The sequence below is a fragment of the Heterostelium album genome (assembly GCF_000004825.1).
Source record: "Heterostelium album PN500 unplaced genomic scaffold PPL_scaffold11, whole genome shotgun sequence".
In the NCBI taxonomy this organism is placed as follows: domain Eukaryota; phylum Evosea; class Eumycetozoa; order Acytosteliales; family Acytosteliaceae; genus Heterostelium; species Heterostelium album.
In genome coordinates, this window is record NW_008805073.1 from 152,149 (window position 1) to 167,198 (window position 15,050).

General features: G+C 32.0%; 9 protein-coding genes across 9 annotated transcripts; 4 read left to right on the top strand and 5 right to left on the bottom strand.

Annotated features, from left to right (window-relative positions):
• Window positions 1-816: 816 nt before the first annotated feature.
• Window positions 817-2,589, top strand: PPL_09462 (uncharacterized protein; the record flags this gene model as incomplete). Its single annotated transcript, XM_020580256.1, has 2 exons — window positions 817-1,138; window positions 1,229-2,589. 2 exons carry the CDS (start codon window positions 817-819, stop codon window positions 2,587-2,589), a joined length of 1,683 nt encoding a protein of 560 aa, XP_020428843.1.
• An 82-nt stretch (window positions 2,590-2,671) lies between these two features.
• On the bottom strand, window positions 2,672-3,346 carry PPL_09463 (GNAT family N-acetyltransferase; the record flags this gene model as incomplete). The annotated part of the gene is made up of 3 exons (XM_020580257.1): window positions 2,672-2,884; window positions 2,969-3,152; window positions 3,231-3,346. The coding sequence occupies 3 exons, from the start codon at window positions 3,344-3,346 to the stop codon at window positions 2,672-2,674; spliced, it is 513 nt and encodes a 170-aa protein (XP_020428844.1).
• A 266-nt stretch (window positions 3,347-3,612) lies between these two features.
• On the bottom strand, window positions 3,613-4,478 carry PPL_09464 (uncharacterized protein; the record flags this gene model as incomplete). Its single annotated transcript, XM_020580258.1, has 4 exons — window positions 3,613-3,746; window positions 3,835-3,999; window positions 4,100-4,253; window positions 4,332-4,478. The coding sequence occupies 4 exons, from the start codon at window positions 4,476-4,478 to the stop codon at window positions 3,613-3,615; spliced, it is 600 nt and encodes a 199-aa protein (XP_020428845.1).
• A 441-nt stretch (window positions 4,479-4,919) lies between these two features.
• cct7 (T-complex protein 1 subunit eta) lies at window positions 4,920-7,262 on the top strand (the record flags this gene model as incomplete). Its single annotated transcript, XM_020580259.1, has 4 exons — window positions 4,920-4,934; window positions 5,161-5,229; window positions 5,339-5,476; window positions 5,610-7,262. 4 exons carry the CDS (start codon window positions 4,920-4,922, stop codon window positions 7,260-7,262), a joined length of 1,875 nt encoding a protein of 624 aa, XP_020428846.1.
• Window positions 7,263-7,756: 494 nt separating this feature from the next.
• On the bottom strand, window positions 7,757-8,891 carry rad1 (exonuclease; the record flags this gene model as incomplete). The annotated part of the gene is made up of 3 exons (XM_020580260.1): window positions 7,757-8,155; window positions 8,233-8,601; window positions 8,703-8,891. The coding sequence occupies 3 exons, from the start codon at window positions 8,889-8,891 to the stop codon at window positions 7,757-7,759; spliced, it is 957 nt and encodes a 318-aa protein (XP_020428847.1).
• A 384-nt stretch (window positions 8,892-9,275) lies between these two features.
• PPL_09467 (uncharacterized protein) lies at window positions 9,276-10,001 on the top strand (the record flags this gene model as incomplete). The annotated part of the gene is made up of 5 exons (XM_020580261.1): window positions 9,276-9,561; window positions 9,637-9,715; window positions 9,786-9,818; window positions 9,892-9,941; window positions 9,973-10,001. 5 exons carry the CDS (start codon window positions 9,276-9,278, stop codon window positions 9,999-10,001), a joined length of 477 nt encoding a protein of 158 aa, XP_020428848.1.
• A 147-nt stretch (window positions 10,002-10,148) lies between these two features.
• PPL_09468 (uncharacterized protein) lies at window positions 10,149-12,288 on the bottom strand (the record flags this gene model as incomplete). The annotated part of the gene is made up of 5 exons (XM_020580262.1): window positions 10,149-10,174; window positions 10,659-11,506; window positions 11,603-11,626; window positions 12,125-12,197; window positions 12,267-12,288. 5 exons carry the CDS (start codon window positions 12,286-12,288, stop codon window positions 10,149-10,151), a joined length of 993 nt encoding a protein of 330 aa, XP_020428849.1.
• A 697-nt stretch (window positions 12,289-12,985) lies between these two features.
• Window positions 12,986-13,888, top strand: PPL_09469 (co-chaperone GroES family protein; the record flags this gene model as incomplete). The annotated part of the gene is made up of 3 exons (XM_020580263.1): window positions 12,986-12,988; window positions 13,094-13,392; window positions 13,792-13,888. The coding sequence occupies 3 exons, from the start codon at window positions 12,986-12,988 to the stop codon at window positions 13,886-13,888; spliced, it is 399 nt and encodes a 132-aa protein (XP_020428850.1).
• A 79-nt stretch (window positions 13,889-13,967) lies between these two features.
• Window positions 13,968-14,909, bottom strand: PPL_09470 (uncharacterized protein; the record flags this gene model as incomplete). Its single annotated transcript, XM_020580264.1, has 1 exon — window positions 13,968-14,909. One exon carries the CDS (start codon window positions 14,907-14,909, stop codon window positions 13,968-13,970), a length of 942 nt encoding a protein of 313 aa, XP_020428851.1.
• Window positions 14,910-15,050: the final 141 nt, after the last annotated feature.

Below are 15,050 nucleotides of genomic sequence, written 5' to 3' on the forward strand. Positions count from 1 at the left end.
TTAAAATTGTAGAAAATAAACCTACTCACTTTTTTTTTTTAATTTTAAATTAACTAATCTATGAGTATTATTATAATCATTATTATTGTTATTATTATTGTTGTCGTTGTTGTTCATCTTTTATACACTTTAGTTGAATATTTGTTTGATCAACAACCAAATTATAATTTTTATTATACCAATCAACGTTGCCAAATACAATACAAGAGTTTTCTATATCTGAAGATGATAAAGAAGAGATAAAAGTTGGTCTGGAAAAGCTATTTAAAAGTGATATTCTTCATCACATCAAAAATTGACATTATATGCAACGAAACTTCCACAAACTCGAATGCCCAACAATGTTGAGCTCGATCTACAGACTGGAGGTGATTGTGCTATCTGGTTACGAAGAGTTGACAAACATCATTTTCTCTTCTTCAGAGAAGAACCAAACTTCTATCAGCTATCATCGACGAATCACAAATTCCTAAAATCCTTTCATTTTACAAATCAAAACTCTTGGCTTACCCTCTATTCACCTCCATAACTGTATACAAACATTAATGTAGATAAACCAACAAACTATTATCAATAAACATAAACTTTTATTACTTTTGTTTGATTCCATTGAAAAAGAGAAAAATTAAAAAATTTGGATCAATGAATAGAATTAATCACTTTAATTCTATGTATTCTTTTATTCATAAAAGATCTAGATTTATTAACACTCATCCTCATGATACTAATAGTTCTAATAAATCACATTGAAATAAATTGTTTTTTTCAAAAATTGGCGCAAACTTTTTAACATTCAGTCTTTAAACCTTATAAAAGATGAACAAGAATAATGACTATCATAACTCTCATAGATTAGTTAATTTATCACACTTGCTCTTATCAAAGATTATTAATTATTTAGATGACAATGTAGATAGAATCTGTTTCACTTTGGTGTGCAAAAGATGGTTCAATGAAAAACATGGTTACATATCTTTTAGAAATGATCATATTCATAGAATAATCAGTGATAAAGATAAGAATAAAATATTTTTAAACTCATTTAAATCAATTTACATCGATTCAATCAACAGAAAGAATGATCTCGAACTTGTAGTTGGTAATGATCAATCACCTCATAATTATCATATGACCTCAGGTAAGATAAATATATATCTCAAAAAAAATAGTAAAACTAAATAAAAATGATGATCACTAATCATATTCAATCAAAATCAATCATTCTTAGAAAAACTTTTAGAAATGAACGAGATTCCTTCAAATGTTTGTTCAATTTCATTTTCATTTCGCTCTGATTATCCCTATTTGGAAGAACTATATCGATTGATATCTCAATCCAATGTTACTATTCTATCAGGGTGTCAAACATTAAGATATAGATTCCCAGAGAATCTTATATCTCTGTCACTCAAAGGCGAGTTTGATGAACTATTACCAGGATATCTTCCACCACATTTGAAATGTCTGAACCTTCAGAAAACAATAATCAACAAACCAATCAAAGTGGGTGTACTTCCAAACACATTGGAGAAACTTTCTTTTCCTCATTCATATCAACATCCACTTGAACCAGGTGTATTGCCATTATCTTTAAAATCACTGGAATATTTTGGCAATCGAATTCTAGAAGTTGGATCATTACCACCAAATCTCGAAGAATTCGAATACTATGGTAGCAATGATCATCAAATCCTTGATGGTACTTTACCATTGACACTTCGCAAATTGACAGGATCGTTATCATGGATTCCACAAATCAAGTTGCTTTCCAATCTTCAATCTTTAAAATTTTGTAGTGGAATGTTTGACAATCAAATACTTTATTTACATTATCTTCCATCTTCTCTCACCGATTTGGTGGTAACATTAGGAGTATTAAGATCAACGATGCCACCAACAATCAAACGACTCGACATTGTCAATGCATTGTATGATATCGATGAGATATTCAAGGATCGATCACAATATCAATTCGATTATCTGCGAATCAATGCATACAAAAGATATGAATTACTCGATCATTTGAAAATCAAAGAATTGGAACTTGATGTGAGATATGGACTGTCGAATGGAACAGATTCATACAGAGAAGTTCCCAATGGTATTGAAACACTTCGATTTGGATGTGGAGCAATTAAAATCATCCATGAAGTTCCGGCATCAGTTCAAACATTACATTTGGATTCAATTGAATGTCTACCAATCGATCACAGTGTTATCCTGCCAAATACAATACAAGAGTTGGCTATTTACGAAGATGAAATCGATGAATACAATGAAGATGGTGAAGAGATAGATGTTGTTCTGGAAAAGCAATTAAACAGTGATATTCTTCCTTCATCACTTCAAAAGTTGACTTTATATGCACTGAGACTTCCCCAACCTCGAATACCCAACAATGTTGTATTCGATCTACAATCGGGAGGTTATGGCGGTACTGCTTGGCTACGAAGACTTGACGAACATCACTATCTCTTCTTCAGTGAAGAACCAAACTTTGTATCAGCGATCGTTCATGAATCTCAGATTCCTAAACTCTTTGCTTTTTACGAATCAAATCTCTTGGATTACACTCCTCGTTGGAGTTAATTAAAATCAAAACATAATAAATAAATAAATATTTTAATTAACTTAAAGATAACTTATCTAAATTAAACATTAATTTATTCCATTAAAGAAATGACTCCATTATGATATAATCATATCCATTTTTGTTCCATGAAGAACCAGTAGTTTTGAATCCAAAGTTGTTGTAAAAAGGTGATTTGGCAGACCTAGCATTACACCATAGTCTTTTACAACCCATCTGCTTCGCTTGTTCCACTGTAAAAAACATCAATTTAGAGCCATAACCTTTTCTTTGGTATTGCTCTAGTGTTGCAAACTATAGTTATAATAATATTAGGAACATATTAATATATTTTTTAATTATTATTAGAAAACTATAATAACAACTAAATTTATTTACTTTTCTAAATTGAACATCACCATCTTTTAAATTTGTTAAAACTAAAGAAATGACGGAAATCAATATCTTATTATCACCGGATTTAAGGTGTAGACCAAAGTGTATCGAATCTGGATCGGTATCCATCTTTATGAAATCGAATGGCATTTCTGGATACATTACAATGTGTCTTATATTCCATGCTCTGTTGTTTGATGTATCAAATCAAAATGAATATTACCAAACTTATAAGCTATCAATTCACTAGTCTATAGATGCTTACTGATCCTCATTTATTCTTTCGATTACTATTTCCTCATTACTACTACTTGTGGTACTCAGTTGATCGATTGTGGATTCTACCACTTTCTCTTGTTCAAATGATGTTGTTGATATCATGATATGATAATTGACACTAAATATTACTTATTTTACTATTTTTACAAATATTATACTATTAAAAGGTTTGTTGTTATAAGATATAATAAATAAATAAATATATATATATATCTAAATGTTTGTATTGAATGACAATTTAAAGTTTTTTCTAAAAAAAAAATAAAAATAAAAATAAAAAGAATTGATTATAAGGTGGTGTGGTTATAAGATAGATTGTTTGACGTCATACTTATATACATATTTATGATTTCAATATCATATCATATTTAATAATAATGTTTATTTGTATTTCTACCTGTTAAATCGTCAGTCTTATTCTTTACCCAACCAATCATTGCTTTAAGACTGCTTGTTGTATTCTTCTTTCTAGAGTATTCGTTGTCTACACCAATAATACGATCTATTCAAATATGATAATAATCATTTATTAGTATTTTATATTCACAATGTTATGCTCTTGATTGCTATTTAATTGATTGTATACTTACTTCCTGATGAGAATGGTAGAGCACTGTCGTTTGCTGATAATGATACAAAGAAAATGAATGGAACTAACCATACGAAAAATACAAATACTGAGATGATCTCTGAGAAGGGGAACCAATTCGATCTGAAAAACATAAACCACCAACAATGACTAACAATCATTGTAACTTTGTTTTGTTTTTAAAGAAAAAAAAGAAGAACACGTTAATAAACAAATGAACCAATGAATGATAAAGACAATGATATGTATTATTTATAAGTACATACTTATACTAATGATAAACTTAACACTTGTTAGAGTTACAAATGGAAACTCTGAGAGTAAGGTAAAGTATGAACCATGACTGATCAACGATAGCAATATACAGATGAAATCGACATTTTCAAATATTCCAAACAATATTAACATGCTCATAATAGACTATATAATTTTATTTTATTTTTAGATAGAATAATATTAGAATACCAAAGATTTGATTTTATATCATGATATACATACAATTATAGTATATCTAATGATTCTCTTTGCGATTGAAGCATGTTCTTCCACCAACTCTGCAAAATAATATAATCCACATGCTAAACATATTATACCAAACAAAAAGCCTAATATATAAAGCATAAACACTAATAGTGATAAAAACATGTTTCTTTTTAACTATCTATATATACTATTGATAGTATTATATATCTATACTATCAATCTAAATCTTTAATCTTGGTTTAGTTTTTCTCTTTTTTTTTTGTATTTTTTATTTTTTTTTGAAAAAAAAAAACAAATATAAATAAAATAATAAATTATTATAATAATATGTATATATTTATGTTTTATTGTTTATTATATATTGATTGATTGATAAGTCAGTAGATGTAAATTAATGATGATTCATTATACTTTGGCTTTAAAAAAAGATCTGTCTCAGGCACTTCATGAAGTTCAATGAAAAAAGTGAAAAACTTGAAACTCACACACCCACGAGATATCTTCTCATAGTAAGCATATCTGTTTGTATCCTTTATCTCTATCTATATTTGATTTGCTGATAATCGATAGAATAACAGTAATCCATACATATATCGATAAGTCATGTCTCAGATGATTGTAGGTTCATCAAATTTATACATCACCACTCTATCTCATAGATTTGATTTTTTTAATATGGGCGTTCATAGTAATTTTGATAATAAGCAAAACACAAACATTAAATAATAATAGAATAGACAACAACAACACAGAAGCAATAGAACAACAATAATAGAATAATAATAGTAGAAAAGTTAATAATACTAGTTAGTTATATCAAGAAATATTCAATTAAATAATTTAGAAATTAAAGATTAAACAAAAACATCAACAACAACAACAACAACAGCACAGAAATACAATTTGGATAAATGTTAATGGAATGATAAACGAATGATTAAGATGATATGAAACAAAGTTTAATAGATTAGATTAGATTCAATTTGATTCGATATTCTTTAGAGAACAAATAAACATATTAGAATCAAAAATGTGAACATACTTATAATAACGACAATAATAATAATACGATAATAACGATAATAATAGTATTCATAGATAATAGATATAGAATTGATAATGAAGAGTTTATAGATAAACAGATTAATAAGAATCATATTGTTTGACAGATAAGAGTGGTGATGACTAAACAAAAACAACAAAACATTATCAATAAGTTTAAAATATTCAAAATAATATATATATTAATATAAATCATTATGTGTTGAATTGTTATTATTATTATTATTATAGAAACCACCTATTATCCTCTTGAAAGAGGGAACAGATACATCACAAGGTGTACCACAATTGATTAGTAATATAAATGCATGTTGTGCGATCGTAGATACAGTCAGAACAACATTAGGACCACGTGGTATGGACAAGTTGGTTTATCAATCAGAGAAGAATGTCACCATCTCTAATGACGGTGCAACAGTGATGAAGTTGTTGGATATCGTTCATCCAGCCGCCAGAACACTGGTCGACATTGCAAAGTCACAGGACAGCGAAGTCGGTGACGGAACTACCTCTGTCGTCGTCATGGCTGGCGAGTTCCTCAAGGCGGCCAAGCCATTCATCGAAGAGGGAATTCACCCACAGATCATCATCAGAGCATATAGATCGGCATGCGAACTCGCCAAACAAAAGATTCGTGAGCTCTCTGTCGACATCAAGTCGGAGGACATGCGTGAGTTCCTCGAGAAGTGCGCATCGACCGCAATGAACTCCAAGCTCATCTCTTCACACAAGGACTTCTTCTCAAAGATGGTTGTCGACGCCGTTCAACTGCTCGACGACTCTATCGATTTGGACATGATTGGAATCAAGAAGGAGTCTGGTGGTGGTATGGAAGATACCATCTTTGTCGCCGGTGCCGCCTTCAAGCGTACCTTTTTCTATGCCGGTTTCGAGCAACAACCAAAGCACATTGAGAATCCAAAGATTCTTTGTTTGAACAACGAGCTTGAGCTCAAGGCAGAGAAGGACAACGCCGAGATCCGTATCTCTGATCCAACTAAATATCAGGCGTTGGTCAACGCCGAGTGGAAGTTGTTCTACGACAAGCTCGAGTCGATCCACGCTTCCGGTGCCAATGTCATCTTGTCGCGTCTCGCCATCGGTGATTTGGCCACTCAGTATTTCGCCGACAAGAAGATGTTCTGCGCTGGACGTGTCCCAGAGGACGACATCAAGCGTGTCTGTCGTGCCACCGGTGCTGTCATCCAAACCACCGTTTCCAATATCATTCCAACTGTAATCGGAAGTTGCGATTTGTTCGAGGAGCGTCAAGTCGGTGGAAATCGTTACAATATGTTTACAGGCTGCAAGAAGACACAGACCGCCACTATCATTCTCAGAGGTGGAGGAGAGCAATTCATCGATGAAGCCGAGCGTTCGTTGCACGATTCCATTATGATTGTGCGTCGTGCTCGTAAGCATCGTTCTGTCGTGGCCGGTGGTGGTGCCACCGAGATGGAACTCAGCAAATACCTCAGAGATCACGCTCTCACCATCGAGGGTAAGCGTCAATTGTTGATTACAGCCTACGCCAAGGCAATGGAGGTGATTCCACGTCAGATCTCTGACAATGCCGGTTTCGACTCGACCGACATTCTCAACCAACTTCGTCAGAAACACTCTCAGGGTGAAAAGTGGTACGGTGTCGACATTGTAAATGAAGGAATCTGTGACACCTACAAATCCGCAGTCTGGGAGCCAACCATTGTTAAATTGAATTCGATCACCGCCGCCACTGAAGCCGCCTGTTTGATTCTCTCTGTAGATGAAACCGTTTCCAACAACCAAAGTGAACAAGCTCAAGCCGGTCCAAATATAGATCCAAGAACCCGTGCTGCTCTCGGTCGTGGTGGTGGAGTCAGTGCCATGAGAGGTAGAAGATAAATTTATTTAAAGAACAAAACCAAAAAAAAACAAAACAAAACCCAAAAATAGCAAAATAAAACAATCCAGCCCATATAAAACCAAACAAACTAACCTGATATATCCCCACTGAAAAAAATAATCAAAAGACTTTATTTTAGATCTTTTAAATGATAAAATAACTGTAAAGTAAATAAATAATACAAAAGATTTTAAATATATTTGATTTCAATACCCTTTTATTTTTTATCCAAAAACCTTTCCAGCCAGCGTTTTCAAATTTGATACTTCCACTTCAATAATTATGAAATGTTTCTTTTCTACGATTGAATAAAAATCATAATTTATAATAATAGTATTTACAAGATTTTATTTATTACTTTTGTTTTTATATATCTTCAATGATTTACAAGTTAAATAATAGTGAAAGTGTGAGGTTTGTTTGTTTGTTGATGATGATTTTGTTTGTCGTAGTTGATTTATGTCGTTACATGATAATATGGAATGTGATAAGATTAACCCATATGCATTTCATTTGTATCTTGTTGTGCTACTATGTAGAATTCAACTAGATGAGGAAACTTTTTCTCTTCGGTCATTATGAAATGTTGGAAATTCAGTAGACCTGCTGCATTCATTGTGATTCTTGTTTTATTGGTGACTGCCAATGCTTTGATGGCAGGCTGTATCAAAGCCAAAGGGAAGCTATAGGTTATAGTCGGTTTGTTACACTCTTTGTATTCAAACAGCTCCTCACCATACTCCACCTGAAACGATCCTGCCGATCCATTGGTTGTCAATCTAAACATCGGTGGATTCGGTGCCTGTTGTGTTGGAACTGGATTTGAAATCCAAATATTAACAGATTGTGATGAATAATCGATTTCTCCAAATGCTTCCAATAAGTTTTCAGCCTATAACAAAAAAAATAATCATTAATGAATGTGTCTTACGTGAAGATCTTCTTACGTTATTTACTACTACTACTTACTGAAACTAATAAACGATTGAAAGGTGCACAGTCAATGTCGAACTCAAGTGGTGCATCACAATTCATGGTTTTAAGTGAGCAACTGGTTTGTGTTGCGTTCTCCTCGAGGAGTACGGTGAATGGTTGGCCTGAACGTTGGATGATGGTGATCGCTGTGTAGGCAGAGCTGTTGTTCCCACTGAATATATTGAGACAATCCATGAGAATCGACAAATTGATCTTAAAGATGATCGATTCTTCATTGGGTGGTGGGTTAAACATATAGGTTGCAAAAAGACTCGCTTTCAACTGTGCGGTAGCTTGAAATTGTTTACCACACTCCACCGTAAATGTTATACCCGAATGTGATAGTGTTACAATTGCTAATTGCTGTAATTCGAACAACAACAAATTTTGATTAGTTTGTTTGTTAATAATAGACTCTTTCTTTTTTTAATAATCAATCTTATCTATATATTATTATGACATACTTGAGTATCTTTCTTTTTAAATTCATCACTCTTATTCTTTAGTAATATAGTTTGTAAAACCGATGCAATCACTCTTGCATTATCGTATTTCGCTACCAAGTTTGCATCTTCCACCTGTGAAGTTGTGCCTGTACCACTATAGTTTGTTGATGACATATTTACACCAGATGTAGCTGAATGATCTGACATTTTAACTATTATATATTAGTTATTGATAAAATAAATAAAAATAAAACTAAAATCATTCCCAAATTAAAAATTTATAACAGATCATTTTTTGAATTCAAAAATTTTCTAAGAAAAAAAAAAATATTTATTTCTCATTAAATATATATTTTTTTTTTTTGGGAAATGTTTATAACAATAATAAACAAGTAAATGCTTTGAAAAAGAGAATATGTATTATTTAATTTATTAAAAATTCTTTTTACTTATTACTTTATTTTTTTTTTTGTTTTTCATTGAAATTATTAAAACAAACATTTTTTTTTAATGATTACTATTAAATTTTTGTGTTTTTTGTAATAAATTCGAATATCAATTAGTTGTAGATGATCTAGTAGATCAAATTAAATGGAAAACAGATCTATTACTAGTAAAGTAAGATCTAATAATAATTATAATAATAATACAGGAAATATATTTTTAGTTATTAGTTTGTTTCTACTTTTAAATGTGTGGTCTGTAGATGCAGGTGCACACAATGCGCCGGTGCTTCGATTCTCAAAGAATCTGATGACTCTGCCAAATGCAGAGCGATTACAACTCGGTTGTGTTGGTGGCACTGCAAAATCAACCAATGAAGAGCCAAACTATATATTCTGTGTATCTACCGAAGATGATATATTCAGTCCTAAAGGTAATCCTATGTACACATAAATCTAAATCTAAATCTAAATCTAAGCTATAATAGCTAACACTATTTTATTTGTAGCCAAGTACAAATGTCAAAATCCTAACCCATCAGGTTCATCTACTACATCACACTTTAATGTTGTTTGTAAAAGAGATAAGTATGTTCTTTGCTATAAAATAGCACTGGAATTAATGAACTAATCTTACCTCTAACCTTATTACCTATAGAAACGATTTTAAAGAATATACATTTGGAGATGAGTATGTTATCTCCTCTATTTTGTTTAACAACTAATTACTAACAACATAAAAAAACTATTAATCATTTAAATAGTCATCCTTGTTATCTTGAATATCATGTTGATTGGATTCAATGGAATCAAAGTATGTATACTATATTATAAAATGATATTAGATAGTTTGATGATTAAAGGTTTACGTTAACATATTCACTAAACATTTCACTATATATATATATATAGTTAGGGTTATAGGTTGGGGAATATTAGGAATGATTTTCTTTTATTTATTCTTAAAGAGAGCCAATAATTCTTTCTACCAATCGTAATGTATCATAAAATCATTTTATAATTAATTATCGTAACTAATATTTTCATCTATATAATATTGAATGATATGAATATTAAATTATAGCATGAACAATCCAATGTCATTCCCAAGAGAACCAACCAATCCAAAAGTATTTCTCATCTGTGGAGTAGTGATATCTCTAACTATTTTAGTATCGACCATTGTATTCATACTGCTTTGTCTTTTTATGTTTTCCGCGCAATTGTAAATTTAAATAAAACTGATTCGACTAATTATCTAACATTTATAAATATAAACTTTAAATCAAACATGTTGCCGATGTTGTTGTTTTGATATAATTTAAAGATAAAAAAATGCATATTGCTCTGGGAGAAAGACAAAGAGATAATTAATCGTAATAATTGATCAAATTTAAAGATTTGCTTTGAAAATTTATTATAATACTCTATATTTATTTCGCATCAGTATGAATATATATACAATATGATGCAAATGATTCTTGTCGGAGAAAATCCTCAACTGTTTGCCAATTCTCATCACTGGATTTACTTGATTTGAAGATGTGGATAATATTTGTATTTTGAATTTTCGAGAGTGAATCTACGAATCCCTTTCGAAAAGATTCCACCGAAAATTTGTTATCTTTATCTAAGCACACAATCGAGACAATCGAATGTTTTTTATCAAAGATATCTTTTTCCGTAATAAAATGGTTTCCAAGTTGTAACGATTCACCTTTTACAGAATCTTCATACATCGTTAGAATGCTGAGAAGAGAATAATTGTATGCTACAACATTGCACCGATCTTTGCAATACCATTGTTTACTACAGTCGACATAGTTAATCATTATTATTGGATCTAGACATCGTTGGTCACTCGTTATTTTATATCCCAATCTATGAAATATCTCTTTGTCGACGTTGTTTGTTCTTATGATATTGTTGGTGGTGACCATCTTGAGATATAGCTTTGATTCATAGATTCTCTGTGTATCGTAGATGTCTTCGAGTTGATATGGTTGTGTAGCTGAACTGATATCTTGAACTTCTCCAAATGATTTCACTCGACTGACTCCAACAGTATATCCACTGCTTTGTTTCTCTGATAGAATTAAAGATACAATTTGTAACTCTACTACTGGTAATGGTTGGTTAAATCGAGTAAGATTCGCTTTAACATTTGAATAATCTACTATTTTAGCATTTGTCGCCGGTGCAGATGAAGATTCGCTATTGCCATTAAGATATTTATCTACATTCACACTGCTGGGTGTTGGTATACTGGCTACCGTTAAATATTCTTCATTATCTGGTATGCCTAAAAGAATATTGTTTGTATCCTTATAGTATCCAATCGCTAGTAAATTGATTGTACTGTAATCGTTATATTCAAACCTATCAAAATGAAACATTTAGAAACACAAAGGAAACGAGGTATTAATTCGAAATCGTTAGGACCTATCTCGGTTACAAAGTAGTGTTTATACTTACCAACCCTTTTTCTTTGATTTTGAACTATTATTAATGATTATATTGGATGAAGACCTGATTAGAACGCCTCCAGCACCACTAGAAAACGATTTAACAAAGAATCGTTTTATATCGTCGACGGTGGCACCTTTGTTGTAATCGATTCGCGCTGACTCTACAACCTTGATTCTCTCTTTCGTTTCATTGATGTTGTTCTGCAGAATATTCAGTCTCTCGTAAAGCGGTGTATCTAATAGTGTTTCTTCGCAAAGCTGATAGATATCAAAGAGAAAAACCATCAATTGTAAACCATCTTTACGTTTTTTCACTAGATTCTCCGGTCCCAAAACTCTTGAATCCGAACCTCTTGTATCGACGACAACTACGACACCATCCACTATACAGCTATCGACCAGACAACTTTTGATGTGCGGTGTGATCTCTTCGACGATCCACGCTTTCGTTGGTTTATTTGGTTTTCCATAGCAATTGACTGAATCTTGCTCTTTGTTGAAATCAATTATTATTCTTTCTCCATCATACTTTGATTGCACGGTCATATCGACAAATGTATCCTCGTCCAAATTTCTAATCTCCAGTGGAATAGTTGGGTTTACTGAGAAGAAAAAAACAAACAATGTTAACAAAATATAATAGAAAGTATTCCAATAATATAAATACATACTAATAAGTTTATTTTGTGACATTTTAAACGTATTCCTTAAAGGTAGTGTATTTCTTTAAGTGTACCTTTTAATATTATACAGCATCTTCTACATAAGTTGACAACCATGAATTTTTTCAAAAACCAATTTCTTTATGATTTATTTCTGCAAATAAAAAAAAATCGAAAGGTACACAATAATATCTCTCCTTTATTAAGAAATTTGAAAGAGGTGCACCAGTTTCAATAATATTTCCAGAACTCTTGGATTTGTATTCCTTTTTGTTTAATACAATTATTTAAAGACTAAATTACCTTTATCTTGATATACTTTTATTTTCACCTATCTCAATACAAAATTATTACTATTATAAATTCAAATCACTTCTTTCTTAAGGCACGAAATTTGATTGATGGGAAACTGGTTTAATTGATATTTTTCTAGAGCTCTCTCCAGATTTATATTCACTTTTTGATTAATTCAATAAAAAGATTTCAATATCTAGCAAAGTTGTATAGTTTTATCTCTATCTACTATTTCAATAATACACTTTATTATATTCTGTCACGATGTTGAAAATAATAAGTGATGATGATCATCGATGTATGTCTGATTTTATTTTTTTATTTTTTGTGAATGACACAACGATTTGCGTGAACAATGAATGATCAAAAAAAATAAAATAAAAACGAAACATTTGTAATTCATTTAATTGAAAGAGTTTATTTATTTATATAAAATGGTAATTAATTAAATTGTGAATCATTATTTAAATACTATTTAGAGATTATTTTATTAATTATGATTGTTATTGTTAACTTAACACAAACACACAATAAAACAACAGTCAGCAATCAAATCATTTAAACCATTGTTTGATCGTGTTTTGGTTCAAAGACTCAACAAGTCAGAGTTGAAGACATTGGGAGGTATCTACTTGCCAGAGAAGGTATCAAACAAAGTAAACGAAGGTGTAGTCATCGAAGTCGGAACTGGAAGAAGAACTGCTAGCGGTGGATTTGTACAACCATTTTTGAAGAAGGGTGATCGTATCTTACTCAACGATGTCTTTGGTGAGAAGATCAACGTAGACGGTATCGATTGTGAAGTCATCAACGAAAATGAAATCTTGGGTTTCGTCGAAAAGTAAACTATATATAAAATAATAAATAATAATAAACATTTAGATAAAAGAAAAAGAATAGCAATCTTCTTATTTTAAGAATACAATACCACACAGTTCAGTTTATTATCACTTGATAAAGAGGATAATATCATTCATAAGTTTCAAGAACTTTAGCGTGATTGACTGTTTTTAATCAACGCCAAAACAACATAACTTTAGATTCAGATATACCAAAATAATATGAAATATAAGTAGGTTAATGTATCTGTATCAAACTTTCTGTGAACAAAAGTTGCAAGAGAATCTTGATAACAACCATCTAAAGTTTTTTGAAACAATCGACAATTATTATGTACAGAATTCACTAAATATAAGGTCGACCCTCTTGAACAGTTGTTTGAACAGGAGAAGAGATCTAGTGATCCAAATTACTCTGGTGGTGGTGGTGGTGGTAGTGGAGGTGGAGGTGTTGGTAATGGCGGTGTTGGCGGTGTTAATGGTTCAAACAATGGATAATAATTGGATTCTTCAGGTACTAATTACTATAATTAAAAGTATAATAATATTTAATGTTTTGTTTTTTTTTTTATTGTATTTAATGAAGATTCATCTTTTTCAATTCTTCCAACTCTGGGGTGTTTTCTGGGGTCAAGTTGGCCATGAATTCGACTTGTGTTGACATGGCGGTCTTGAGTTTCTCCTCTTCGGTACGTGTGTCGGTCTCGACGATTCCGTACTCGTCTCCGAGAACCTTCATCTTATCTTTGTACCAACGGAGAACCTTGAAAAAGTCAGAGTGCATCTCCAACATCTTCTTACGCTTGTTGATGGCAGCTGGATCTTCGACCATGTTCTTCTTGACGTAGTCGAGATCGGCTTCCAACTCTGAGATGACGTGTTGTTGACGTGGCAACTCTGTGTTGAACTTGGACATCACTTCGATTTGTGCCTCGATCAAATCCTTCTCGATGTTGTGGTACTGACGGAGACGACCGTCGAGCGATGCGCTGAAAAAGTCTTGTGACTCCTGGAGGTTGTAGGTGATCTCGTCCAAACCGGATTTGTAATAGGTGTATTGCTCACGGGTCAGTTGTTCGGGTGGAACGACGGTGATCTTGAGATCCATCTTGAGGTGATTGACGCAGTAATCGTCGAGACCGGCTTCGAGCCACTTGGTGACGTCGACGATACCGTTGGACCACACGTAGAGATCACGGTACTCTTTGGATTTGGCGGCGAATTTGGTCTTCATTCCGACGAGTTTCTCACGCTCTTCGTTCAACTCGATCTCGTATTCACGACGCTTTGGATGCAATGGGAATTTGGCGAGCGATTCCAATTGCGCTTTGATCATGTCTTCGTCGTCGGTAACCTTTTTCAACTCGGCCTCAAAGAACTCGGCTTGTTGCAACTTGGTAGCGGAACCACCTTCGTAGAACTTGGTCATGATCTTCATGACTCTCTTTAATTTCTTATACTCTTGAACTGTTGGAGTATCATTAATATAATCTATATCATCTGGTACGTTTCCGTGCATCTTTTAATTATTATATATATATTATATTAAACAAAAAAAAAAAAGTAAATAAAATATTATTATTGGTGAAAATGAAATGAAAAGTTCTTCAGATTTTTGAATAATAACAATCGAGGTATTTTGCTAACATGCAATAACCAA